The sequence below is a fragment of the Panicum virgatum genome, chromosome 1K, assembly GCF_016808335.1.
Source record: "Panicum virgatum strain AP13 chromosome 1K, P.virgatum_v5, whole genome shotgun sequence".
NCBI classification, from domain to species: Eukaryota; Viridiplantae; Streptophyta; class Magnoliopsida; order Poales; family Poaceae; genus Panicum; species Panicum virgatum.
This window is the reverse complement of record NC_053136.1, coordinates 3,789,835-3,817,807: the sequence shown is the minus strand read 5'-3', so window position 1 is coordinate 3,817,807 and position 27,973 is coordinate 3,789,835. Positions and strand designations below refer to the sequence as shown.

At 43.0% G+C, this 27,973-nt stretch overlaps 4 protein-coding genes across 8 annotated transcripts; all 4 read right to left on the bottom strand.

Moving 5' to 3' along the window:
- Positions 1-338: 338 nt before the first annotated feature.
- On the bottom strand, positions 339-5,571 carry LOC120649656 (serrate RNA effector molecule-like). 2 transcript variants are annotated; one of them, XM_039926548.1, is made up of 12 exons: positions 4,949-5,571; positions 4,792-4,847; positions 4,019-4,067; positions 3,763-3,837; positions 3,578-3,652; positions 3,443-3,490; positions 3,207-3,275; positions 2,308-3,117; positions 2,174-2,222; positions 1,463-1,578; positions 1,200-1,361; positions 339-785 (listed from the first exon to the last, which is right to left on the bottom strand). In XM_039926548.1, the coding sequence occupies exons 1-12, from the start codon at positions 5,452-5,454 to the stop codon at positions 725-727; spliced, it is 2,076 nt and encodes a 691-aa protein (XP_039782482.1). In that variant the 5' UTR covers positions 5,455-5,571; the 3' UTR covers positions 339-724. The 2 variants fall into 2 exon arrangements, 1 of the variants encoding a protein (XP_039782482.1); XR_005665362.1 differs by lacking the exon at positions 339-785 and having other exon boundaries at positions 1,219-1,361; positions 1,463-1,573.
- A 2,643-nt stretch (positions 5,572-8,214) lies between these two features.
- Positions 8,215-11,277, bottom strand: LOC120649898 (protein At-4/1). Of its 3 annotated transcripts, XM_039927005.1 has the most exons (9): positions 10,584-10,835; positions 10,350-10,489; positions 10,141-10,246; positions 9,909-9,964; positions 9,451-9,528; positions 9,300-9,373; positions 9,036-9,169; positions 8,844-8,939; positions 8,215-8,599 (listed from the first exon to the last, which is right to left on the bottom strand). In XM_039927005.1, exons 2-9 carry the CDS (start codon positions 10,413-10,415, stop codon positions 8,457-8,459), a joined length of 753 nt encoding a protein of 250 aa, XP_039782939.1. In that variant the 5' UTR covers positions 10,416-10,489; positions 10,584-10,835; the 3' UTR covers positions 8,215-8,456. The 3 variants fall into 3 exon arrangements, with proteins under 3 accessions (XP_039782939.1, XP_039782871.1, XP_039782795.1); XM_039926937.1 differs by lacking the exons at positions 10,350-10,489; positions 10,584-10,835 and adding an exon at positions 11,075-11,277; XM_039926861.1 differs by having other exon boundaries at positions 10,350-10,835.
- A 528-nt stretch (positions 11,278-11,805) lies between these two features.
- LOC120649765 lies at positions 11,806-16,030 on the bottom strand. Of its 2 annotated transcripts, none has more exons than XM_039926754.1 (9): positions 15,729-16,030; positions 14,929-15,123; positions 14,640-14,706; positions 14,471-14,550; positions 14,305-14,382; positions 13,456-13,547; positions 13,019-13,130; positions 12,746-12,871; positions 11,806-12,254 (listed from the first exon to the last, which is right to left on the bottom strand). In XM_039926754.1, exons 1-9 carry the CDS (start codon positions 15,987-15,989, stop codon positions 12,126-12,128), a joined length of 1,140 nt encoding a protein of 379 aa, XP_039782688.1. In that variant the 5' UTR covers positions 15,990-16,030; the 3' UTR covers positions 11,806-12,125. The 2 variants fall into 2 exon arrangements, with proteins under 2 accessions (XP_039782688.1, XP_039782619.1); XM_039926685.1 differs by having other exon boundaries at positions 14,640-14,742; positions 15,729-16,028.
- A 507-nt stretch (positions 16,031-16,537) lies between these two features.
- On the bottom strand, positions 16,538-26,775 carry LOC120649574 (nuclear mitotic apparatus protein 1-like). Its single transcript, XM_039926442.1, has 9 exons — positions 26,398-26,775; positions 26,116-26,292; positions 20,168-26,026; positions 18,879-19,683; positions 18,064-18,740; positions 17,826-17,952; positions 17,665-17,746; positions 17,472-17,586; positions 16,538-17,100 (listed from the first exon to the last, which is right to left on the bottom strand). The coding sequence occupies exons 1-8, from the start codon at positions 26,503-26,505 to the stop codon at positions 17,487-17,489; spliced, it is 7,935 nt and encodes a 2,644-aa protein (XP_039782376.1). The 5' UTR covers positions 26,506-26,775; the 3' UTR covers positions 16,538-17,100; positions 17,472-17,486.
- Positions 26,776-27,973: the final 1,198 nt, after the last annotated feature.

Below are 27,973 nucleotides of genomic sequence, written 5' to 3'. Positions count from 1 at the left end.
CTGGGTTTCTTTGAGTCATTTCCTTTCTTCCAGATTTGGAAGGAGGCCGTGGGCCTTCGTGGGCCCAGTCGCTTAACATGTGTTTGCGTTTTTGAGGCGGTCTGAGTACCCCAATTAGGGTGTCCCTAATTGTGGTACCCGACACTGCTTAAGATATTTTGCTAATCGATTTTACAAGGAATTAATAAAGTGGCCCTGAATACTACTACTAGTACTCTCTAAAATAAAACTACGTGCAAGTCAAACTTGTGTAACTAAAACGTATGATCATTTTTTTTCTATAGATTGCTCATTGTTCAAATGCTGCCGTGCAGAGCCCACATTCGCCACAAAGATAATTGAGGGAAAAAATAGTTACAAAAGGGAGTTTTTCCCTGGATCCCAACATCCAGCAGCAACTATGAGCAGTTTGAAGTTGAACGACCATGCAGCTTGTGTGTCTCACAAATGGAAAAATACAGTAGTGAAACAGCAAACAGCCAACAGGTAACTGTTGTATAAGAAGTCTATCTAAAATATCCTCATATATGAGCGTATAGGACGTGCTAGAGCCTGCAGAACATGATGAAGCATCACATTATTGGAGACCTAAAAAAACCTTTCGGGCTTCATGCCTCAGGAACCGAACGTAACTGCTTTCAGGTCAGATACACTGGTTGCACATGCTATCAGGATGAACTAGCTATGGTTATCAGCGAAATCAAAAAGGACAACTGGAAATTCTCTACAATCTTCTCAAGTCAAGAGCGGCGATTTCTTCCTTTGGAGCATCGAGATCTTTGTAACTGCAACCAGAGCGAGAAACAAGTTAGATATAGTTGAAAAGGTTCATTAAGACAGTGGATTCATGATGAGACATTCTATCGCTGCACAAAGAGTAAAGTGCAAATATACAGCAAGTCTTTCAACCCTAGGATAAGTCCCTGCATGGTAAATCTAAAATAGTGGGAAATCTGTCAAAGTTACAAAGCTATAACTTGCAAAATGGGGGAGCACGGAAGAAAACAGGGTTGAATATCACATTAAGCTGAATGTGGCAGCCACTTATATGGAATGTACTAGTTCTGCATAGTCACAAAGCAGTCTGACTAATCCAAGAGAAAGTTGATGAGTAAAAATTGGTTGTATTCCCACCATAGAAAGCAAACCAAGTACCATAATCTTGTGACACAGAGTTGATCAGAGGGGAACTAAAGTACCTTCGATAAGTATGTATGTCAAGTGGAAATGATGGATACATGGGTAGCATTGGTCCCAGCACCGAAGGCTTCCATTGTCGAGCAGCATCTGGTCCTGAATGTCCTTTCTGCGTCATCTGCATGGCCATCTCTGAAGGTGCAGGAACAAATGGACCGTATGGGCTATAAGCAGAAAAGAAAAACAAAATACCCAACTTTAGTAGACTTTAGTAGACAGCATGGATATTCGAACCGAATTATTAGCTGTTGAATTCATAACCTACCCAGCACCAGGCACAGGTATTAGTACTAGTGAAGGTTTGGGGAGAAGTAGAGTGTCTGAACCACGTCCACCAGAAGCACCATACTTCTGTTCATCAGGCCTTCGTCTCATTCTATCCTGCAAATGAGGAAGTAAGATTACCAACAAAGATGTTAAACTGCAAATCCAGCATGTTGAGAAACATCACTATTAGCTATAAGAAATGAAACTACAAATGCAAGTGTGTCAGCACAAATCCTACTCAGAATCAAACAGAATCCTACTCAGCACAAACTAGAAATGTAATTTTACTGAAGATGTTCTTATCAAACAGAAGGGTCATGGGTGCAATAAGAGCATCAAAATCTTGAATCAGAATCTGAAGTTTAGTAATTAAAAATATCTAATTTTTCTAGTAACAAGTCTTTAGCAGTAAACTTAATGCAACTGGAAAAATGGAAATCAGAGGGTTCTGTTTCTTTTTTCCTCTAATAAAGAGATAAATGCAGTTCAGTAAACAAACTAATGAAGAGGGAATTTTCTGACAAGAAGAATTGTCAAAGGAATGAGTTTGCTACAGCATATCATGTAATAAAGAGAAACACTCTAGATCATGCCGTTCATATTAGAGTTCCTTTGTTGGAGCAAGCATCACATTTGTCTTGCCTGCTGGACAAACAAGGAAATGCTGAGCCCAAGTGGCAGAATGTAACTAAAAGGCAAAGATTCTTACAGGTTCCATTTTCTGCATAACTGGTTCTCCTCCTGGAGCATCTGGATCACTGCATCAAAATTCAAAAACAGAGGTGAATCATCACCTTTTGTCACTTCTGAGTATAATGATATTTCAGTTGTGTATGGCCTTACTCCATGTAATTTTGGAAATAGATATCATTTTCGACTCTTGAGGCCAAAATAGAGACCAAACCAGGATGCTTGAGCCTCAGATGCTTGTGTACATACTCAGGAGCATGAAAAAGCTTTTCACATCCATTGGCACCACAACCATACTTCCAGACATACTTCTTATCCCGCATTTTTCTGACATAAGTTTCTAGAACTTCAGCAATTGCTGCACCAATTCTGTCCTTGGCAGTCAATACAACTAGAGGATCCTCACCATTCATCAGTCTTTCTTCCCAGAAGGAATCCAGTTTCCTCTCCCAATCAGCAGCATTGATATTTTCAACCATACTGCCACTCTTGTTGTCAGCTCTCACATGACGAAAACCTTTTGCATATTTCATCTCAGACATGCCATAGTAATCAACACCATGGACACGCCACAGATAAGTAAGGAGAGTGTCTAGGAGCTCAACACCTTCAAGGCCCTTGACAGTATTTAAGCTCCGGATAATAACTACAGGCCCCATGGACTTGCTGAATGATTCATCAACATTTGACTTGCCGTGAACACCAGTTAATAGCATGTTTCCCACAATATCCTTCTCTGAATCAAGCTTTTTCAACAAAGCAAGAGTTCGCTCTATGTCAACGTGAATCCTTCTGTACTGTGAACTGACCGGATGAGCTCTAGGAGCAGCTGAAAGCGGTTCTATCTCTTTCCGGGGACCTCTTCCATGCTTTCTTTCCCTTTCACCATAATCTGCATCATCCTCAGGGCTTCCATCCTTGCCTCCTGATTTAATCGGTGCATCAGCAGTCACTCCAGGACCACTACACCACCAAACATCAAGATATCAGCAAAACTAACAAAATGCATCACAATAATTCTAGCGACACAGATTATACAGAATGCATCTCACAGATCCAAAGTTCCATTCCGCAGGTCGAGAATCAAATTTTTTGCAACAGTCTTGCAAAACTCATTCCTCCTGAGTGTAGAAGTCTGACGGTTAACAATCAGCAACAAGAAAAGTTCCAGCAAAAATAAGGAAACAGCGAACTAAAAAAATGCTAGAACTTATCAAAAGGAACTATTATGGTCTCTTGTAAATGCTATACATAGACTTTCTATGATAACAATGGGAAAGCTTTTCACCTTTCAATAACAGATAATAATTTTGTTGGGTGGTACATGTCTTTCAACCTGCAATTAAAGTTAAACCAAAATCAAGGAACCATCTAACTAATAATATTACAATAACACCTAAACAGAATAAGGACTTTAGCATACCAATCTTCATTCTTATTGAGATCAAAATAAGCACGTTTCTGAGTAGCTATGTATTCTGTCCTGTATTCTTTGTACCTTTGTAATCAGGGAACAAACAGTATCATTAGACAAGCAGGTGGTGTGAGCTATAAGTAGAATTGATACCAACTATCATCAAAACGAATCCAAGCTCTGGTGTTGATTACCTGGCCCCAGCTTGAGCTGGTGAAACATCATCCTCAAGAACTTGGGTAAACTGTTTGTATGTCATTAATCCTAACCTAGAAATAATCAGAATCATATAAGCTGTCATATACTGGTGGCAATCCATCAGGGAAATAAAAGGAACTGAATATAGAAGAAATGGATGAACAGAACACCCATGGAGCATGGAAATAAAATAACAGTAACCAAGATACAAGCATGTCAAACTGGACCACTATTGGGTAATAATTTACATACCTTTCAGTATTATCTTGACCATTAGTGGTAACACCATAGTGAGGCCTATCTGAAATAAAAGAAGCCAATTTTTATGAGACATTGTCAGGAAACACATGAACGACCATGGGCTGTCTATTCATTAGTTTGTCTTCTTAGTAAATACCAAATTATTCGGCTGCTTTACTTTGAGGAATCCGACAAGTACTGATGTCAACTCGTGTTATCAAGTTAGGAACTCTACACGACGTTTACCCCTCAAGGCGTCCAACAAGCAACGTGATTGATGGAGCAAATGTTCAACTGAGAGAACAACTCAAAACTCATTATTTGTATGACGGCACATTGTGCAATGCACAGCTATGACCAGATGCCCACCTATCTACGTATTTACTTAAGCTATATAAGACGACGCAAATTCAATCTCCAGAGCCGTTTGCTTCCAAAATGCTGATTAGGACAAAGACAAACTTATGAATAATACCCAATTTCACAGTTTTTTTTTTTTGCGAGGAGCTGAGGAACCCAATTTCACGTTCTATTTTTAGAAGACTGATGGTTGGTAAGAAGTTTCCCCAACGAGATCAACGCAAATTCACCAACTTTAGGCTAATATGGAAGAAGATTGAGGGCTGACGTACAGCTTGAGAGCACACAACACCATGACTACCACACACTGTTCATGCCACGTACGGACATCAATTCAATGCACGATCGTGTGAGCTAATCAGTTCGGAAATGCCAAAGACCGATCAGTTTGGAAATGCCAGAGACCATGCCGTAATTAGGCTCACCTGGAGAGCGAGAGCGGCTGCCCCTGCCTTCACTTGGCCTGTCCTTGCTCCAGGAACTGCGCAACACACAAAACCCCAAAACTTTCACTATCGTACATGTACATCAGCTACGAACTCTACTAAACGTAAAGCGAGACGCACGGCGACGAGGCCTCACCTCCCACGGCGCGACCGCTTGGGCGGCGCGGGCGACGGCGACGACCTCCGTTTCGGGGAGCGCCACCGCCGCTGCAGCCGCTGGCCTCCTCCCGCTCCCGCTCCGGGGCTGGCGCTCCTCCCCATGCTCCCGGCAGCGGCGGCAGGCCGCGCGTCGCCGCCCTCGAGGCGGGCCACGGCCAGCTCTGGGCGCGACGATCCCAGCGGTGGAGGCGGAGGGAGAGGGAGCGGCGGCGCGTCCTGCGGCTCCCGCGGCGGCGTTGCACGGGCCCGGCCACCCGCTCCGGGGCTAGCGCTCGTCCTCCTCCTCCTGTAACACCTCCTCGTCCGCGGCGCGAGGGCCTCGAGGCGGTCGGCGAGGCGCTCCGGTCGCGACGATCCCAGCGGCGGCGGCGGGGGGAGAGGGAGCAGCGCCACGTCCTCCGGCGCGCCGCCCGCCGCAGCCGCCGCGGGGGGTAGGGACGGCGGGCCGGGCGAGCCGGCGGGGGAGCGGAGCACGTCCTCCATCGCGGTGGACGGAGCGGGGTTTAGGGTTTTGGCAGTTGAGTGAGACGGCGGGGAGGAAAGGGTGGGAGGGAGGAAGACGACAAGCAGGAGCGGAAGCGGGAGAGCAGCGCAGCGATCATTCAGCGAGCACGCACGCCGCGGAGGCGGTTGCTGCCAGCTGGCGAGAGAAAGAGAGGAAGGGGAGCAGTTCGTGCGCCCGGCGCGCGGGGTAAGAGGTCTTGGGCCGGGCCGAGGAAGACGTTCGAGCCCAAAATCGAAACGGGCCCGAAAGCCCGATGGGAGGTTTCAGTACGTTTTTCCACCAAGGGCCGCGCCCGAACTTCATTACTTCAAGAAGTAACGAAATTGCAGAAGTACCAGTTTATAGGTTCTACAAAAAAAAAGGAATGGAGTAACCAGCAGATTGCTGGCCCGACCAAAAGGCTAAGGAGCCAGAGTCTACCAAGCGGGGGACACAGCCACCCAAACCGAAACAAGACCAAAACCTAAGCCAACAAAGACTACCACCAGCCGGGAATGCAGAGGGCAAAAAGTACTGAAACTATCTCCTGCAGAAAGAGGGAAGCCAGCTCGCGTCTACCGATGAAGAACCAAACCCGTGTCTTCAGGGGGAGCTTCCTGTGGGTGGAAGGACAGAGCAGTGTTCTTTAGAGCTTCAGCACCCGTCATCAGCTCCAGCTTTCCTTGGGGCTTTTGCAATCCTGCCCAATAAGAGAGAAAAGATGATGCCAAGCAGATGATCTCAGTAGGAGATCGACATTTTTTATCTTCAAAACAAATAGAGTTTCTTGTTCTCCATAAAGCCCAACAAATGGCTGCCAGACCGACCATGAAAATATTTTTATGATGAGGCATGTATTTAGCAGCTCACACCCAAAATTGTGAGAAGGAGGATGGTCTACAGTCAGCTGCAATTACAATAGAAACTAGACTCCAACAGTATCTGGCCATTGCACAACCAAAGAAAAGGTGCTCAATAGTTTCTGGAGTACTGCAAAAGGAGCAAGTTTGATCTCCCCGCCACCCTTTTTTGGACAAATTGTCCTTAGTGAGAATAGCATTAAACTTCACTAGCCACATAAATACTTTAATTTTTAGAGGGATTTTTGCCTTCCAAAGATTTTTATTTTTATCTTCAGTATCAGCTGCCCGTAGAGAAGCATATTGGGATTTGACTGAGAATTTACCATCTCTTTCACCCAGCCACTTGGGATAGTCTCTTTCACTTGACAACGCACAGGGAGCCAACATATCCCTCAGCTTTCTCACGCTCTCCTGTTGTCTCTCATCTAGCCATCTTCTAAATGACAGGTTCCAACCTCTATTTGCAAAAAGGGCTACTGATCCTGTAGTCTCATTACATATGTCAAATAAATCTCGGAATTTCTCTTTGAGAGAGATCATGCCACACCAAGAATCCCTCCAAAAATCAGTAAACTGTCCATTTCCCACACACATTACTCTTCCTTTTAGATAAATGTCCTTTATTTTCAACAGATCGTTCCAGACCGGCGAGTTCACTGGTTTTACTTTCAGTTGTGCTATATTTTTATCCTTCACATATTTTTTCATAACAATTGTCTGCCAAATTCCCTGGCAAGCCTCCAACTTCCACCACCACTTACACAGAAGGCTGATATTCAATTTCCAGAGATCTTGGATGCCCAACCCGCCTTTATTTTTTGGTCGGGCTACTTTTGTCCATTTCACTAGATAGTATTTCTTTTTTATTCCACCTCCCTGCCAAAAGAAACGTTTTCTTGTTTTGTCTAACCTCTTGTGAATTGTTTTTGGTAGCATATACAAAGACATACTATAAATTGGTATACTGCTAAGACAAGAATTCAGCAGGGTTAACCTCCCCCCAAAGGACAGTGAATTCCCCTGCCAACCTCCCAATCTTTTAGTAAGTTTTTCATCAAGAGGCAGCCAATCCTTAATGTGAAGGCGAGAACCACACACCGGAACCCCCAGGTATTTCATAGGCCACTGTCCAACTGCACAGTTGAAAAGTTATGCATATCTCAAGGATCTTCCTTCATCTTGCGATATCATAAGCACTTCACTTTTTTCAAAGTTGATCTTAAGACCAGACAACTGTTCATAGAGATAAAGCAAAAGTTTCATATTTTGAGCTGTGTCGTCCTCATCTTGCAGACATAGAATTGTATCGTCCGCATATTGGAGAATTGCAATGCCTTTATCAACGTAATCAGGTACCAGGCCTTGGATTAGATCGTTTTTTGGGCCTGTTGTATCATTTTTGCTAATGCATCAGCTGCAAGGTTAAACAGTAAGGGAGACAGAGGATCCCCTTGTCTCACATCTTTGCCACTTTGAAAGTAACTTCCCACAAGATCATTTGCTTTTACACTCAGAGTACCCCCAGTAACCACCAGCTTAATCCAACGACACCACTTTTCACAAAAACCTCTCTGCCGCAGGCAGCTAAACAGGAAGTCCCAATTTAATTATAAATTATAAATCTGGGAGGTTTCAGTACGTATTCATGATTCTTTTTTTTTTGCCATAAAAAATGATTCTTTTTTTTTCCTTATAAACGTATTCATGATTAATCTCTGCGAAGACACGATGCAAGGTGACTTGACAGTAGGGCAAGTAAAAGGATTTGCGATGTCAGATGGTTGGTGTCGGCCATCAAGTGTCATGATGTGGCTGCGTAGTTAGGGGGACTGCAGCCAGACGCAGTTTCATGATCTGACGAGGACACTGAAGTTCAACTCCTTAAAAGCAAACACATGCAGAAAAATTTGTGAGCATTGCAACACGCACACGTGTTATGAACCGTCGACGCAGCGTTTGGACATCCACGGATCCACGGGATGAGAAAACATGAAAGAGGAAACGAAGAACAATTGCATGGTGCTCGTGTTTCTGTCCTGGCCTCCTGGGTGTGCGCCTGAGAATCTCAGTGCCTGATTGCCTAATACTTGTAGTATGGAAATTGAGATATGTACATGGGGAACGAGCAGAGCAGCAGTTCAGGCTTCAGAGCTCGCCAGCCTCCTCTTGAGGGACTCGTTCTCCTTCCGGAGCTTCATCACCTTCTGCTTCAGTGTCTCCACATGCTGGACCGACACGGAGTCCCTCTGCTGCTCGGCCTGCCTCATCCTCATGACCCTCGCTGCAGCATGAGAGAACGAAGCCGTCAGAGGCAATAATGGACTGATGGGATCAAACAAAGGATTCGAAATTCATGTTCCCCTGCTCAAAACTGGACGGCATATCCATGGAACACTAGTTTACATAAGCATGTTGGCAATAAGAATCATGTTTTCCTGTTTGAATTGGTTCATGATGCCGGTGCAGTTTTCAAAAGCTTTCCCCCTCCCCTTTTTTTTCAGCTAACCAGCTCAGCTTGAACTTACACTCGTTTTCTGCATTCTGAAGCTTCCTGTGCATGTCCTTCTTCTCCTCCTGTTCAACAGCAATCACATCCCTCAAATCCTGGATCTCATTTTTATCTGTAGAAGGGACCACGGGGGATTTCCATCAGGTGAGATAGAGACAAGATTCCAGAAAAAAGAGCAATGCAACTCTTAAACATGCGTAAACCTTACATTGTGCATGCACATCGGCAGTAACCTGCTCCAACCTGCTACTTAACATGTTGATATGAGCTTTATGAGCACCCAGCTCCAACTTCAGTTGCTTCATCGCAGCTTCATCTGTTGCTTGCTGAACAAGGGCATGGCTGATTGTCGACAATCAGTACTCAGTAGTTCGTTCAGTTTTCACAAGGCAATCAGCAGTAAAAAAAAATCATCTGAATATCATGACTCCCACAGCAGTCATATAGGCCACCCTCAAATATAGTTTCTTACCTGAGCTCATTCTCCAGGGCATTGCTATTTATTTCATTGTTGTGCCTAAGTTGCTCAACTTCCCTCTTATGCTCCTGCATTAAATTGACACCTGCTAGATTAATACTATGGATGACCGGCAAAGCTTAGGTGTTAGGAGGCAGTTGGTTACCTCTTCCATTGATATCAATTTACTATTTGTCTTTTCCAGTTCTTCCTTCAGGCTTTGAGCTTCTACATGAAATTTCACCTGAATAACAGTAAACATATCAGAAACAATCCAAGGTTTTACAAACAATGATAGGCTCTGCATACCAACCAAAGCACATATCATATCATAAAACTTTATGCTACAGCCGGGCACTATCTTCTGACATCACAATGTCCTTGAACAGATGTTGAGATACTTAATATGGCCATGATAGCACATGTGCTCGAACTGGTTTCACATTTTCAGGAGAAAGAAACAATAAAATCAAGATCAAGGTGCAGGTGCATTAGATGAAACGATCACTTGCTCCAATCTATGTAAAGTATTAGCGTTGGAATATGCCAATTAATTAGTTGTGACATCATCTAAGTACTACATTTTGACCACCTTGTAATTGCATACAGTAACTAGCAACCTACCTGGTTGGTGAACTTGAACAGAGTTTCTGTGTACAGTCTTCTTAATCGCTCATTATCTGCATGACATGAACAATTGATAATTTCTTTTTTTTATTTCTTTGGAAAAACAAATGCTCATTTCTTTCGACCCTCAGGAAGGAAAGTAAATGATCAGTTATTGCATAACTTACAGTGCCTTGAGAACAGGAAATTTAATTTGAACTTGTACAGATCACAGAAGTTTCAGTTATACCGCTCTTAAGATCTGCAATATGAGATTCAAGCGCTTCACGCTTCTTGGACTCAGCACTGCAGTTAACTCTTAAAGCCTGGACCTCCATAAGTGCATCTTTGTACCCCTGTTCAGAAAAAAGAACCGAAGGACAGCAGAAGATCAATGAGAATTGAGGACAGAAAATGTATAGTATAGGCCCTCCTACTTAAACAAATGCAATCATGTACGTGTAGAAATTTATAAGGAAATGAGCTATTCTTCTGCGTATACGCCAGTCGCCAGCCACACCGCATTGTGATCTCAGTGCAAAACCCAACCAGCAAGCAGCTGCTAGCCTGCTAGGCTGCTACTTTCTGGGCAAGAGATCCTGCCAAACATGCCAATGTAAGTGGAGATGCCCGCTTCCCACTTGCATTCACTTGGGCATTTCATCAAACACCAGCTGCGCACGCGTTGACTACCTCAGTATAGACTGCAAGGTTCCGCAAACGATCACAACAACTCCCAGGCCTCAAACTGGTCAGCGGAGCAACACACGAAAGAGACGTTGACGATCTCGGCGCAAAGCACAGCTCAAAACCTATTCCGAAAATGGGGCGCGGGTGAAGCGCGACACGATCGGCGGCCGGGCGACCGTGGCGGAACTGAGCAGTAGGCAGTAGAGGTGCTGCGGCCTGCAGGAAGAGGGAGTTTAATGAAAATAATCGGATCGCTATTATTAATCGCGATCCTTTTCAGGGGGGTATTGGCAAAAAACTGCATCGCTGTCTGGCGTCGGTGTCTGTCCCGAGGCCCGGCGAGCCCGCGTCGGTGCTAAGGAAGCTACCTCCGCTTCATATCCTCTGCCCAGTTCACTGATTCCTCCATCCCTAAGCTCCCGTCCGCACTCGGATGAGGAAGAACCGAACAAGGAGATGGCCGCGTCGTCGGCGGCCATGGAGCCTGCCAGTACCTGGGAGACGCGGTGGAAGTTCCGGAGCAGCGATTCCAGCTCCTCGTCGCTCGCCGTCGCCTCCATTGACCCGCCTCGTCGCGCTTCTTGGCCCCGCCGCTCCGGTGGACGGTGGTGTGGCGGTGCCGGGACGCGTCGGCGCCGCGCGCGGCCGTTGGCGGGTGGGGAGAGGAAGGATAGAGAGACGTGGGGCGGAACGCGATACGAAGGAACTGTGGGGTCTCTTTTGCAAAAACGTGATCAGGACTCCCACGTGTCGCCAGCTAATGATTTGGGATGTCAAGAGAAAAATGTTGCAGTTTCACCTGAGTATCTGACATGCCACTCGGATTAGTGACTATTTAGTCACCTCCTGTTTGGATCAAGTGACTAAAAGGAAGTAAAGTTCAAACAAAATGACTAAAAGTGATTAAAATGAGGAGCATGCTCACTCAACTCCTCCTTTTAGCTGCTTTTAGCTACTCTTTGGGGACTAATGAGACAAACGTTTTTAGTCGCTTTTAGTCACTTTGTTTGGAATTTTAGTCATAAAGTGACTCAGTTTAGTTACTTTGCTTTAGAAGGTGGGATCCAAATAGAACTTATCCTTCTACAGAAAATTTTATTTGTTACTACTTCGCATCCGGGCTGCAGTTACTTCGAGAGGTAAATGTCACCAGTTCTCCACTCATCAGACAAGACATGGGCCACAAAAGCACTGGAACCTGTCAACGCAAAGTGTGCTCTGAATGTACGCGGCATTCATGTTCCAGAACCCTTTCCTTCCAACTTAAGGGTAACTGCTTGACAGTTACACAAGTTCAACTGTTAAACATCCTGTAAGAGCGGCCTCAAGTCCTCAACACTGCACTAGCAGTAACATGTTTCGAATTTTACTGGGGATATTTCGAATCTCCTGCTTATTCGACACACAAAGGGGCTCATGGTGATTGAGTTCTAGGCCCTCAACAAAAACACTGAAATGAAGTCTCTCTACGACAACTCCGGCAAATCATAAAGACTAAAACACCCGCACTGTACAAAACTTTTTGCAGAACTTCCAGCTTCAGCTTCAAGCGCGTCTCAAAATAGAGCTCTTTGTCCACCTAGACTTGCTGATGATCCTCTTAAGCGCTTCCTTGGCTTCGTCCAGTGTTTCTATGCTGCGATTCACCTCAAATGCTATCCTCTGGATGTTGAACTGCAAAACCCGCGCAACAAAAGCTTCAGGAGTTTCTTGTGTCGCACCACGCAACAAGAAACAATGATATTGGCTGCATACTATATCAAAGGAAAATTGCATGATGCCGTAGTAAGGGTCGGGAACATAACAGGTATTGAGTTAGGGCTCACGTCTGACAATTGACACGTACATTCAAATAATGTGGTAAATTAACTTCGACAAGTTTTTTTAAAAAAGAATCATTTCTTGTTTAACAACAAATTCAACGTCACGGTTATGTCCACTCCGGAGAAAGATAAAATAGGGGAAAGGAGAAACAGACAGATTGTGATTTCATCATGCAAGTACAGTATCATAACCACCTCAAGGCCACGTACGGTAACACAGATTTTCATTACCCAGAGATGCAAACCGAGTGCATCTGAATATAAGAATGGACTTTTCTGCTATTACTGCATAGCATGAAACACTGCATCTGCAGTGCAAAGATAAGTTTTAGAAGGTTTTACCTGTGCACCTTGTCGCACACGGATATCAATACCTTTGCTATCCATTGATATAACAGCTACATCATCTACCTCTGCTTCAGCTGATAAGAGTTCTTTCAGAGGCTTTGAGAACATTGAGTTGATTTCCTATTCAAAGATCAAAAGATGGTCAGAAGGGAGCAGTGAAATCACTTTCACTATAGTGCCTTGGGTCAAATGATGAAAACATATTCAGGAAAAGAGTTCTCTTTAGTCCTTAACGCTGTTCTCTGAGCAAATGTACTCATTACTTACCTTCAAATTTTGCTCCCCTCCATCCATTGAAAGCTTATCAGGTTGCAGAGACTCGTATTCCTTCACATCTATCCAAGCCACAGTACCAAAACCTCCAATGAAATATATGTCGCTGGAACAAAGTTCAAATGTAATTATCAGAGTTAGCCAATCTAAAAAAAATGGGGGCAACACAGAAACAATAAATTATGAGCTGATGTACTACCGATACCGCAAATCAATGCAATACCAAACTAAATAAGTTAAACTTATGCAATCTCACAAATTTATTGCAACTTTGTGCAGGAAAAGGGCATTCCATTTGGTGTTCTTTGTATTTTGTTCTTTGAGAGTTCTTTAGAAAAAATGCATCTTACAAGCAATGCCCATGAAATCCCAAAAAATACCGTATGGAATGTTGCAAAAATAGTTCTTACTAATGCAAGTTCAGGAGCTACCTTATCGTCTGCATTCTGTAGTAGTAAAAGTTACCCCACTGTTGAGATGCCCACTGCTGGTGCTTTGAAACATACTGCTGATGAGCCCATTCCTGATACAGAAGAGAAAAAATCAAAGGCAGAAGCATCATCATAAAACCTACCTCATTGAAAATAGACTCTTAACTCCCATATGTTAAAAGTCATGTTCAATGAATCTTTTTACCCCCAATTTATTTTGTCCGTTTTTCAGTTAGGTGGCTTCCATTGACTGCCACTGATCACAATTGGTGAACAGAAGTACTAAAAAAATAACTGCAACTTTAACTTTAACATGCATTAAGCAGAAGGAAGGTTCAATAAGTGCCTTGCCTTTGAGTTTATTTTATTAATTCCCATGTATAAGCAGTATATTAATGTGCTGAAGCCAGCAGGGGTTAGCTTTCTGCCGTTAATACTCCCTCCTTCCCTGTTTATAAGGCATACACGTATATCAAGATTCAAATCTTGTCATCTTTGACCAATAATTTGACTATTAAAATTTTATTTTTATAATGCAAATTTCATATGATTGGATTCATAATCAAATATATTTTACAATGATTATAAATTTATAATCAAAGTGATATAATATATGATAAATAAATGGTCAAAATGTTGTTTAGAAGACCGTGTCATGTTCCACCATGCCTTATAAACGGGGAAGGAGGGAGTAGTTCACATACAAACAACATAGTAGCAATATGGCACACATCCCCATAAATAGTTTCATAAGTGTAAATACTAAACACAAAAATTACTGAATTGGATGACTTGCAGGAGGCGGTATTAAGGAAAATAGATAGTATCACTAGCAATTTTAGTACAAACCTGTTGTTCAGCAGGCAATGGAACGACATCACCAAAGATAGTTACCCGTGTATTTGATAGTCCACTCGATCCAGTTATCTAAGGAAGGTTCAGAAGATTTTATAGCACAAAAATCAACAGACATTTCAAGAGCTAATTATATAGTATATTGGAATGTCAAATTTACTTGTACAACAAGGCTGCATCTTGGGTCTGCCAACAAATTTCTTGTGTGGATGGCTAGTGGGGATAATGAGAGGATTGGGTCTGCATGACAAATTGTATTTTGTAAAAAAAAATAAGTATAACCATCTAGAAACTTAATAGATACAAAATGAGATATTGAAATTACTTACGGCCTAATGAGTCAGGTGCAAAATCTACTAGAGAACCAAATGGGTATCCCGCACGACGATGATGCATCTGAGACATTACAGTGCATAACTGAGCAAACCTTGCCTGGTTTTGGAAAAGAAACATGGGCATCATCATTTAAAGTTAATAACCATATCCATATTTAAGTCTTTACCTCTTTCTATCTCAGATACAACTAAACCTAACAAATGGATAGTTTTAGTGACTGCTAGGAGTGCTAGCTCCTAATAGATGGCTTCTTTTTGTAGGAAAAAAAGAGAGTAAACATACCTGTTCCATGAGATTGCGAACGGCCAAAGCTGGTGGTGGCAAATCATGAACAGCAGTTGCACTGTGCACACCACCTGAAATAGGTGTTCTGAATAGACCAGCCCTTGAGCCGCCAGTGTTACTCCCACCATTTCCAGAAATGCCAATCTCATCATGTTTAGTGGTATCCATTTCATGGCTTTCACGTACAGTATTCTTTCAATATTACAAAGAGAAAGAGAACAACGATCAAGCTCATATAATTTCAAAATGATACAAAACAAAAACAGTTAACCATATGTGTCACAGGTACCCAAAGTGTAATAGCCTATGAAATAAAAAAAGATTAAGAATTCATTGTCCTAATATTCACTTCATTGTTGTTGTTTATAATTATTGTGACATAGTTTGTTGTCCTGATATATTCTTCATTCTAATTGCTTGTGATTTCAGTACAAGAATGAAATATTTTGCCAAAGTTGTCATGTATCAGCAATTGGTATTGCTTAAAGAGCTCTTAAAGAGAAAATTCCTGCCAGTCTCCCAGACTACTAACTGTCCACTTGTTTAAATAATCTGAACTGACAGCAAACTTGACAAATATTTTGATCCTTCAAGTGCCGATATATTGTTTATATTTTAAAAAACAGTTACAACCCTTTCACTTTACGGAGTACTAGAGCAGTTAAACTGTCAAAAACGCCAGCGAGTTTAGAGCAGCGATCTAAACAACTGAAGTACAGTATCAAAAAAACAGCTGAAGTACGATCTCTCACGCACAAAATCGCACAGGTTAATCCCGACAGCGCATCAGCGAGTACCTCGAGTAAGGGAAAGTATTCCTCCTTGCCACCCGCATCACCGGCGGGGTCGGGGGACCCGCCTTCCCCTGACCCAGCGAGCAGACGGCCGCCGCCGCGGCGGTGAGCACGCGGCCAGCGCGTGGAGATGGCGAGGGCTGAAGGGCTCCTGCGGGGCCTGGGAAGCGCGACGGACACCCGGAGGGGCGATGGGGAGGGAGACGCGTCTCCGGCGGCCGCCGGCGGCGAGAGCACGGAGGAGCGCGCGACGAGAGCATCCATTAAAGGAAAAATAAAAAGAGGTAGGGAAAGGCAACAGTGAATTGAGAGCGAGGGGTGGGGTGCAGGGGTGGTATCCATCAATGCCATCCGTCACCGTCTGATGGAGATCCAACGGCTCGAACAGCGCTTACACGGTGAAGTGACCCCACCTGCATCCCTGGGAGAATCTTCTTCCACTTTCTCCAATAATGGGGAGTGGGATTGGATTAGATCGCTGGGAATGGGATAAACAACATTCCTTGTTTCACCTTGCAAATTTCAGTCCAAAATGGATGTTTATAGAACACAAACAGAACAGTGTTTGTAGACACCAGAAACCGTTGGGCCTAGTGTGCTTGTCAAAGGTGACGTTCTCGGAGAAACTTGTCAAAATTACAAATCAAATCGATGCTTTCTTTGTATTTTGCTCAAGCCTAGCATGCATCCACCAAGGCTCGAATGGTAATTTTCCAGATCCAGCGGACCCCCAGCTTTGAAACGACAAAATCTGGCATGAACTTTCGGCCCTCATGGTGGGTCCATACAATTATACTTTTTCACAACTTCACTTGAAGAGAACAAAAATGTGCAAGCTCCCCATTGCACAGTATGGATAATAATAAATGAAATAATCACTGTGTTGTACATGTAAACGAAAAGGCTTGAGAAAATATGTGGGGGCAACCCAAGGGAGGGGGATAACCTCTTACCATCCCAAAACCCTAACTTCCAAAACTACCATGTCACTTTCCTATAATCCTGTATCATATAGTATAGTAGATGCTAGCACGTAAAACGCCCTCCATCTTTCTAAAAGCAAAGAATAGAGCAAACAAAAATGTATGTACATGGGTTCGTTGCTGCTGTTTCTTCAGTTATCTTCCATCCATTTGCATCATTGTCTGGCCATTGCAGGCGCTCTTGGGCCCCAACTAAGCTAGACGGGATTCAAGGCATGAAGAAGACGGGTGAAAATGCAACCTGAAGATGGCTCGCAGCTGCCAGTACGGCTCAAGTATTCAGTAACGTTTCCAAAATAAAACACGATATTAGTGCTGTCTGCTTGCTTAGCATAGTTTGCTATGGACATAGAAACAGTACTGTACAATCACTCGCCAAGGGCATACTAAAGCTGCACAATAACATCAAGAGAAATTTGTTAATATGACTGGAAAAAAACAACACCACAATTTCATGCGGGTAAAACATGATGGAGTAGTGCACCTTTGTTAGGATGGTTCTGTAATAATTTTATTGACATATTTCATTTAATCGAATAACTGGTGGCTCTTGCTTCATTTGTTTTTCATTTCCTAAACTACTGATTTGGATCAGACCGGTGCTACTGCTATAGTGATGCAAGTTCAGCAAGTCTGCCGCATACATTTAGATAAAACATGGTGCAAGAATATGCCGTATTTGAGCATGTGCAACACAGTTTGCCAGACAGCAGGGCCATAACAGTAGAAAGATCAATTGGAGTTTAGTAAAATTATCACTCACCTCTACACATAGACTTCAAATAAAACTTGCGAGCAATGCATGCAATGCGATCCAATATATCAAGACACCAAGTCTTAAGGTCGGTTGCCTCATGAGCAATCTATCACCAGAGACCCTGTTAAAATAAAAAGGAAATTAGTGACTCTGCCAAAACCTGATTGACCAGTAAAGTACCAGGTGTAATTGCAGTTACCACATCCCATCAATTCTGTCTGATATCGGCCGAGTGAACTTGGGAACAAAGTGTGACATAGTCAATGACTTGAAACCATGTGCTGCCATAACAAATGTGAAATCAAAAAGAGAACAAAACTAAAAGTGAGTCTGCGTTCAGGAAGCAGAAAATATGACTACCTTTATCATCATCTTCATCATCTAATGGCTTGTCCTTATCCATCTCTACATCGATAGCAACTTGGTCATTGTTGACTTTTCGCACCCCTCGAAGCTGAGTGACAACTGCTGGGCTTACTTTTTCATTCTGCACTCAATTGAAATATGCAGGTAAGCATAAATAATACATATTAATTTGTTCCAAGTTCTATCCAGTTTGTACAAGTACTTGTATAATCACAAAATAGAACAGACTTACCATTTGCTCAATCTCTGAAGTACCAGGCAAGTTTATAGATCGGCTCAGCTGACTGGAAGCTCTGTCCCGGCGAAGCAACCCTATTTGAGAATCCTTTTGGCTCAATGAAGCTTCTAAAGCATCTGATTTACGCATCAATTCTTCCATTTTGGTCCTTTCAACCTGTAGTAAAGAATCTTTGCTTTGAACTATAACCCTTAAATCATCTGATTCAGTTATCAGAGATCCTATTTTTTTGCTCAACATATCCATATAGGCAGAAACTTGAGAGCCATCACAATCACAATGCACGCCAAACTGCAAAAGTGCTGTTTCTAACCATTTAATGAAATCGCTTATCTGTGATGAGTACTTTTTGTTGCTCTCTTCAGTGGTTAGCAGTTCATTAGTACTTCTTGTAACTTCCTGACGCAGAAAAGAGATCTCTGAATCTCTTTCTTGCAATTGTGACTGAAGGTTTTCCACTTCTGCAAGAAGATTTTCAGACAAGCTATGCAACTCATCAAACTTGTCGACAGTTGTTGCAAGTTTTGCTAGAGCTTTAGTCCTAGAAATTTCTGCGCTCTTTAAAGCAAATTCTTTTTCTTGCACCAATTGCTCCAACTCATGGCTTTTGTTCTCCATGACTTCAAGCTCTTTTTCTTCTTCATCAAGTGCTTGCATCAAACCTTCAATTTCTGCAGAATAGACAGAAAACATATAAATCACCATAGCAACGTATGTTTTCATTTTTGTATTGTGCGAAAATAATTTAGAAGTGAACAAAACAAAAGTGATCATACTAAACTGAATCATAGCATTCTGACAGAGCTCACCTTGGTCTTTTCTGCTTAGCTCATCAGTCAATTTCTTAATTCTTCCGTGCTGCTCACTTGCCACTGACTCCATATTTTTAAGCTCATTTACTTGAGTCTCTAGAGCCTTGTTCTGATTATGCAACATATCAACTTGTTTTGCCAAATTGTGGACCTCCATTCTTGCATCTTCAAGCTCAACTGAGAGTTGCTTTGCAGAAGATTCAGCTACCCTTAACTGATATGAAAGCTCTGAACTGATCGTACTAATTTGGATATCTTTAGCTTGAAGCTCCTGCTGCAACTCAAGAACAGTAGCCTTCAATTCCTCTGTGCTGCCTTCATTACTGTTCTGAGAAGTTTTTACAGCCAATACTAACTGTTCAACTATTGATTTTATACATTCATCCGCAGAATGCTCAACAGCATAGCTCCGGTTACCAGGGTATATATCAGTCATCCCTTCAATCTCAGCAACTGAACTGGTGCATGCCTCATATAACAAGCTCATATTCCTGCGTGCAGATACAATCTCCTCATCTCTTTCCTTCATCTCTGACTGTAGTTCAACAAATTTTGCTCTCAAAGATTCCAACTCATTATGCTGAGAAGTGAGTCGGTTCTGCAAGTTGGACATAACATCAAATAGCTCTGTTGCTTTCTGTTCAACTGAAAAGCCATGCTCATCGATGCTCCTCTTGATATCATTACAGTCCTTAACACAATCAGATAAGGCATGGCACGCAAGAGCAAGATGATGCAAAATCTGCCTTTCATCGCTATCATTCATCTTAATTTCCAAAGGAGCATTTGGAATATGAGCCTTCTGTAAAGAGCAATTTAAGACCAATTAGAAAGTGGTTAGAACGTATTACAAATCCAAAAGTAACACTTATAATTCCATATTGTGTGTACTGTTTCAGCACAGGAAAAAAGCAAGGTCTTCCATCTTACTATGGGTGGAAATGCCATATTCTGAGGAAAACATTAATGACTTCCATGGTGAACGAATCAACATGAAAGTTTAAGGATAAGGATATATTATATATAAATATTATCTTTCAGGTTTTAACAATATGAATCTCACTTAAAGAAAAATAGGTTGGAGTTACCTAACTATGCAGAAAATGCAGGATAATGAGCAGGTAGTACATGTCTAGGATATACATGTGATGAAACACAGATACAAGTTAACCTAAGCAACCAATTTTACCTTCAAAATGGTACATAACTAGCTAAACCATAGAAGATGCTGTGAGTATATTGAAATGAAGCAAAACACATAGAAGAGTACTTATAGCATAATATACCTTGTTATTTATGCGGTTGGACAAAACATGTTTAGAAGCAATGGGTACATCCATCATATTTGTGCCATCCATCCATTTACCAGAAGACTTCATGAAGTTTTCCATATAGCAGATAAGGTCCACATCCTTACTGAATGCATTGACAAGATGATGTGAAAGTTCATAGCAGACTTCTCTTAGTTGACTGCTGGAGGAGTTCAACTCCATCAAATGATCTACTTGCTTCCTTCTTGTTTGTGACTGCACATGCATAATATGCTCAAGGTGACGAACAGCATCAGCTCTTGCAGATTCTGTAACACGGTATTGTTTAGAAGATTCAGAAAGCGCAGCTTCTGCCTTAGCCAATTCCTCCTGCAGGTTGTCAGCCCTTTCATGGGCTTCATTTAACTCAGCTAGAAGCAGCTCTGTTGCTCGCTTCGATTTCTTCACTTCATTTTGTGATGAAACCACTGTTTCCTGTAGGTCAAGGCAAAATTTTGCTATTTTCTCAACCTTGGTGATTGGATCCATATCAAATTCCCGAGCAACATCCACTTTATTTAAAGCATTTAATAGCCCACTCAAGTACTGGTTTGTTTCATGCAAGCTCTTCTCATTCTCAGCCAATCGGTCCATCAAAGATGATTTCTCAGTCTCAAGTGATTCTATATGCTGTTTTCTTTCATCTTTAAGTTTCTCTATCACAGCACTCATCTCTTCCATAGTTTGCTTCAGGCTGTCTCTGTGTTGCACTAGGCCCTTCCCTTTTCTGACAGCAACATTTAGTTTCTCCCTCAAAGAGGCACACTTTTGTTCCTCCTGATTTAACTGCTCCTGTAGATTGTCCCGCTGCTTACCCACAGATTCTAGCTCAAGAGCTAGCGACTGGTACTTTTGCATCTGCTCAGCATCACTTTCGTGCAATTTGTTTATTTGAGCATGTAAGGTCTCAATTTCCAGCATTAGTGATTGCCCCTTCTCGATAGCTTCATCACGCTGCTGCTCCACTAAGGCCAGATTGTTGCGAGCATGATCTAACTCACTATTTAAATAATTTAGTTCAATCTCTTTGTCACTTGTACCAGTGTCTGATGTAGATGCATTGTTAGATGGCTTGATATCCTCTAATTGAACATCTCTCTCAGCAAAATTGCCTTCAGCGGACTTGGACAAAAGAGTACCATAGTCATCTAAAAGTTCCGTCACCAATTTACCCAAGCACAAAATGGCAGACGTGTCACCTGATGAAATTTCAGATTTACTGCCATCCTGCAATGTGTTTTGCACCAAATTCAGCAGCTTGTGGATCTCTATGTCCATTTCATGATAGTGCCTGCTTTCCTCAGTTTTCTCAGCTAACTTCTCCTGCAATTCAGATAGATCTTTTCGCAAATTACCTCTGACAAACTCATCTTGAACTGCTTTCTCAGAGAGTCCAAGGAATTCAAATCTTAGTTTCTCTAGGCTTTGTGAGAAAAAATCCTTCTCAGCCTTTATAGCAACAACCTCTGCGCTGAGTTCAGATATCCTTTTATGTGACTCTTCCAGATCAGCAATAAGCATTTCAGAGGAATCCTCAAGGTGCTCAATCTTCATCTGTAATGAATCTCTTTCCTGCTCCACCTCCAAGAGTCTGTTCCCTAACCATGCTATCTTATCTTCTGCTCCCAACATCCTGAACTGTGGGGGGATGCTAATTTGACCAAGGACTTCTTCCCATTTCTGTATAACACTGTTCCTCTCCACTAGAGATTGTTCCAACATGTTATTGTGTTCAGCCAGCTCATAGAATCTCCTATGCAACTCCTCATATTTGTTCTTTAATTCATCTGATGCTGGATTTGAATTTGAGTTCTGCTCGTCGTTTATGACATCCATGGCCAAACCAGACTCAGAATGCCCATCAACAGAGGATCTCTTGTCACCATCAGGTAGAGTAAAAGAAGTGCCAACGGCCATCTTTGACAGCAGTTCTATTTTGTCAACTATATCTCGAGAATGAAATTGCTCTGGCAAATCCAGGTCTTCTAAGACTTCTTCGATTCTCTGAAGAACAGAGTCTTTGAGAAGAAATGAGTCCCTTAGAGCTGTAGCTGAATTCCTTATGTACGAGAGCTCTGATTCCAAAGCTTCAATTCGATCTGCTTCTGTATAGGATTTGAGCTTGGCTTCCAACTCTTTCAGTAATGTTTCCTTCACCTGCAGTTCTTGTGTGAGCTTCTCGACCTCGCCAGACTTCTCCAACAGAGACTGCTTCAGGCTGTCACGCTGCACTATCAAACCTTTACCTTTTGCAACAGCAATACTAAGTTTCTCCTTGACAGATGAAAGCTTCTGATCTAACTGTTCGAGTTCAGAAACCTTTTTCTGAAGCTCGGTACGCGATGTTTTAAGAGCTTCATCCAACTTTTCCATGCCATCCCTGAAGACCGGAACTTCAGTTTCCAGCTGAATGTTTAGTGCATTGAGCTGGTCGACTCTGTCTTGCAAGTCATACAGCTTCGGTAAAATTTCCTCTTTGATCAATGTAGGCAAGGGGTAAGACCACTTGTCAAATAAAATCTTGTCAAAAATATTGATCTCTTGCAAGGATATCTTTGACGAGCGGATTTCTTCAGCTGCATTTTCAAATTTTTCAATGCATGAAGTCACACCCCCCTCAATGCATGGGAGAATGGTGTTAAGGATATGATCTTCCTTGCTAAACCCTTCATCACTATCAGATGTCAATTGAACAATTACTGAGGAATGATTTGCTGAGTGGGAAACCAACTTTTCTGCTAAAGCAAGGCATCTACTTCGTAGTTCATCTTGTGTGGCATTTTTACTTAAAGAAGCTGACTTAAGCTCTTCATTCAGAATGCAAACATCGTTCAAATTTTTTGTAAGAGAACTGCATCTCATGTTGAGCTCCTCGACTTCTTCACATTTACTCAACAGTCTCGACTCAAGGTCAGCATTGGTTGACAGCATAGAATTGTGTTCGTGCAACAAATTCTTTAAATATTCGATGAGTCTTCCATATTGACTTTCAATTGGTTCCTCAGCACTATATCCTGTACCCAATTGATCTGAACTTTTAAGTGAATCACATAGAACTTCCTGCAGGGAATCATATAGTTTCTTTATAATTTCAAATGCTTGTTCACTCCCCTCTTGAGCAACACAGTTTGCTTTCCTGAGCTCCACCAGAGAACTATTGAGCTGAGCATTATCAATTTGAGCAGCCTCTAATTTCTCCTGAAGACTTTGCAATGATGTAGAAACAAGGTCTACACAGCTCAAAGCGCGGAAGCAGATATCTTCACTTTCACTGGAATCATTAGGAAACACAGCACGTCCCAAAGAGGTGAGCTTATTTGTTACATCAATGAGCAAATCTGATAAATACACCCTCTCCTTCTCGAGAATAGAAATCCTTTCTACCGCATCCTTCTGCAACAGTTCTGCTTGATCAATGAGCCTTCCAGCATTACTGTTTGCATCCTGTTGTATAATAGTAACCTGATTGTGCAGATTATCAATTGTGTCCTTGTAGCTGCCCAGCTTCGCAGAAAGTTCATCCATTTTGGCCTCAAGAACAACAGTCTGTTGTCTATCTATATCATGCTGCACAGTAGACTTGATGGTAAGTTCAATTTTGTCACAAAGTTCGGCCACATATTCTTCGGTCTTTGCAATGTCTGTGCTCATCGCCATAAAATTTTCCCCAAGGCTACGTATCATCTCACGAGTTGACTTTCGTAAATCATCATGCTCCCCCTCAGACGGTCCAGTATCATCCTCATTTCCTTTTGGCTCAAAGGATTTTATGAGCTTTGATACCAGAACACGTCCATCAGACCTAGAGGAAATCCTCTCTAGCAACTTTTCAAGGTCATGCAAATCACCTTTTGCCACCTCTAGATGGCCCTTCAATGACTGCAAAGCAGTAGAGTTACATGAGTGATTCGTGTTGGCCACATTAAGTGTACACTGATTACTACCATGACTAACAATTATAGGGCTCATAACGGCTCTTTCAGCATTTTCAGTAGTGACTTTAGGTGAATCCAAATGAAGTTCACTTTCTTGATGCACAACATTCTGGAATTGGCCCAGCAACAAACTATACTTCGTGTGCAAATCTTTGATTACAGATTGGTAAATATCGGCGCTGCTACTCGCGTACAGACTTTCCTCAATTAGCTGTTCATTAAGTTGTCCAAAGTATGTTTCCGTATCTTTGACATGTGACTCAAGCTGCTTATGCTTGGCATATGAAAGATGCAACTTGTCATTTAGTTCAGATAAATCTGAAGAAAGCCTACCCATTTCATTACATAGATCCACATTGTCTTCTTCAAGTTTCTTTTTTGCTTCTTTTTCAGAGGCAAAATCCGCAGATAACTCCAAATTATCTTTTTGCAATGATTCCAATAAAGCCCTACAGTTTGCCAATTCTGTCAAAGTATGCTCCAAATTTTCATTGGACGAACGCAGCTCAAACTCCAAAACTTCACATCTGCTACTGCCAGCATCCATTTCCTGTTTCATAGAAGCTAAGCTAAGCTCAAGACCTGACAACTCTGATAAAAGCTTCCTGTTATCAGAAGATAGATGGTCCCGCTGCTCCTCAACTGCTTTTTTTGCTTCTTTCTCAAAAGTAAGGCTTGCAGTAAGCTCCAGGTTCTCCTTTTGCAGGGCTTCCAGTAACAATCGACTGTCAGCTAATTCACTCTGGATTTGTTGTGTGTTTTCCTTGGATGAATGTAGCTCACTCTCCAAATGTGCACACCTTAAGTTGCTAGTGTTGATTTCTTCTTTCAAGGAAGCCGTGATAAGTTCAAGTTCTCCCTTTACTGTGATCACCTCGGAGAGCTCATGTCTACATTGATGAAGTTCTTTGCTTACTGCTAGTTTGGTTTCTTCAGTTTCTTTTAGTAGTAGCTGGAACTTGGTAGTCTCATCAGAGGACTGCTGTGTAGCAGCTGAATAAAGGCCAGCAGTCTCATCTAGCTGCAACTGGAGAAAATCCCTCGATAGAGTTACAGAATAGAGATGCCTCTGTATATCCTCAAAATGATTTGGCACACTGCCTTGCAATACCGCACTTGTAAATAAAGCTGGATCACCATTCAGCTCGCAAAGTGGCATATCCACCGCCCCTGTTGGCGTGGTTGTATTGACAACTTCATCAGTTACATGTGTTGTACTTGGATTTTCTTCAACAGGTTCCCTGTCTACTCCATCAGTTTCCTCCACAGTGCCTATTCTCACAGTACTTTCAGGAATCTCATTTGAAGCTGCAACAGTCAACTCTTCTTCAAGTGCAGTCGCAGGAACTGCAGGCTCAACATCACGTTGTACATCTCCAATTAATGGCCTCCCAGAGACATCCATCACCATTTCTTGAGCTCCTTCATCATTGTTACTATCAGCTCCAATGTCTTGAGAAGGAATTGGCATCTCAGCGACTTCTCCGAAACCGGGGCTTGTTGGCCTGTCAACAGGATCCGTTTCCACCGGCTGGTGTTCCCCTAGTTGGTTGGAATCATCATCAGCTCCATCATGTTGAGAAGAAGTATCCAACTCCATGTTGTCCTTCAAAATCGTATCTGGCAGTTTACTATCAACATGCACCTCACCCAGCTGAGCTCCTACAAGATCACCACTGTCTTCTCCGCTGGTAGAATGAATTACCAGGTCCTCACCATCAGCTGTCCCACTTTCACGCTGCTCGGAACTGCCCTGCTCACTAGTACCGGCATTATGTGCATCAGAGCTATCAGCTGCCGTCTCCTGCTCTCGCACTGCATCTGCATTCTCCATAGAGCTGGACTCCACGGTACCAGGCCCCTCTCCATTACATTGCTCCGCTTGCGACCCCTCGGCTTCCTGCATTAACAGACGAGCATTACACACAGAAACAACAGCAGCAACCCACTCAAAACCCAGACCCCCAAACTGGCGAACACGAGCTTCACCTCAAATGGAGTGCTGCCGCCCTCCCCGGCGAGGAACTTCAACCCAACAGGCGATCTCGGCTCGGGCACGGGCTCCTCCGCCTTGGCCGCCCCCTCCTCGGCCTCCGCGTCGGCGTCAGCTTCCGCCGCCTTCTTACCGGGCTCCCGCTTCCCCTTCTTCTTCCGGAACTGTTGCAGCTGCACGCAAGCAAAACGCAACACACCCGATCAAAAATCGAGATCGAGAGAACTCCAAAAAAAAACCCACGGAAATGTTGAGAAGAAATCAGCGGGACTCGGTACCTTCTTCCGCCCGGCAGAGAGGAGATCGGTGCGGCTACTGTTGCCGCCGCCGCCTCCTCCTCCTCCTCCCCCTCCTCTGCCGCCGCCGCCGCGGCCCCTGTGATCCATGCGGAGGAGATCTCCAGCCCCGGGGCAGCGGTCACGCGAGGCGGGGAGGCATCAACCAATCCCGTCCCGCGGCGCCCGCCCCCGCCCAACCCAAACCCTAGTCGCCGGCGGACCGCCTGAATCGGACCGGGTTGGCGCCAATCTGCAAGATCTGGGAGGCGGGAGGGAATCGGCGCGCTCGAGTTTGGGGGGATTCTGGAGCACGAGGTGCAGGAAGGAAGAAATTGACGCCCCGAACAAAAAAAAGGAAACAGGAGGTTGGCGTTGCACGTTACGTCCCGTGCTGGGTTTGGGCTGGGCCCCGGCCTGGTTGGTGGCCACAGTGGCCTGGCCGGTGTCGGTTCGCCAGATTCCTATCCATCCTCCGGATGAAATTTACTTATCTTCCACTTTATAATTCGCATGCAATCAGTTGCCCGAACGAGACGGACTGAGCCTGAGCGGCTAGCCCATCAACAGGAGCATGTGGGAGCACGCTGGAGGCTAGTCTGGATAGGGTGGCAAGCTATTGCTAGTGGATGGATCGTTTGATTTTCTAAAGTTCAAACGTGATTTCCTCTCAAATGGTGCATCCAATTTTAATTTTATTTGAACCACTGCATTCTTCAGAATTATTCTAATAAAATGAGGTCCACTATGGTCATATTTTTTTCTATTTTTATTGTTTTAAAATGTCAACATTTTTAAATATATTGGTTCAACATTTTAGCGATACTACTTCAATATTTTAGATATACTATTGCAACATTGCCATATAAATGTTGAACTAGTTGATTCAAAAAGTTGAATCAGATTTGAAGAAATGTTGAATACAGTGTCTCAAAATGTTGAACATAATAGATCAACATAACTCATTTTTTTGCGGGTAGTCCAACATAACTCATGTTAAGTAAATTATAAGGACATATAATGAGAAGGAAAAAATTACCATAAGTTCATGACATGTGTTGATGGGCTCATGGTCGCACTGTACAAATTTATTAGCTCCAGTAGGACCATCTGTTGATGGGCTCATGGTCGCACTGTACAAATTTATTAGCTCCAGTAGGACCATCTGCTGTCTCTTCTAGTGCGTTGTTCTCCATTGGCCATTAGGGCCTTAGCACTCCGCTAGTAAGCAGCAACAAATAACAAATCAGGCACGCCTGTGTTTTGTTCCGTGGAGGTTCGTGGGCTGCTATGGGCCTATCAGATATATTAGCTGGACTGCTACTGGATCTAAGATGGATAGCCTATCTATCTACCAGAAAATAGATAGGAGCTCCCGTCGGTTCGAGGGCTACAACGAGACGGTTTCCGGCCTGTGCTCTCAAGCTGGCTGCGTTGATCTGCTGCTCGACCTCTCTCGTCTCTGATGGTTTCTTTAATCTTTTCAGGATAACAGTGCAGAATAAAAATGAGAGATATTTTAGGGAAATCAAGAGAATTTCCCTACTGCTTGCAATGTGTAAATCCACCCTGAAAATAA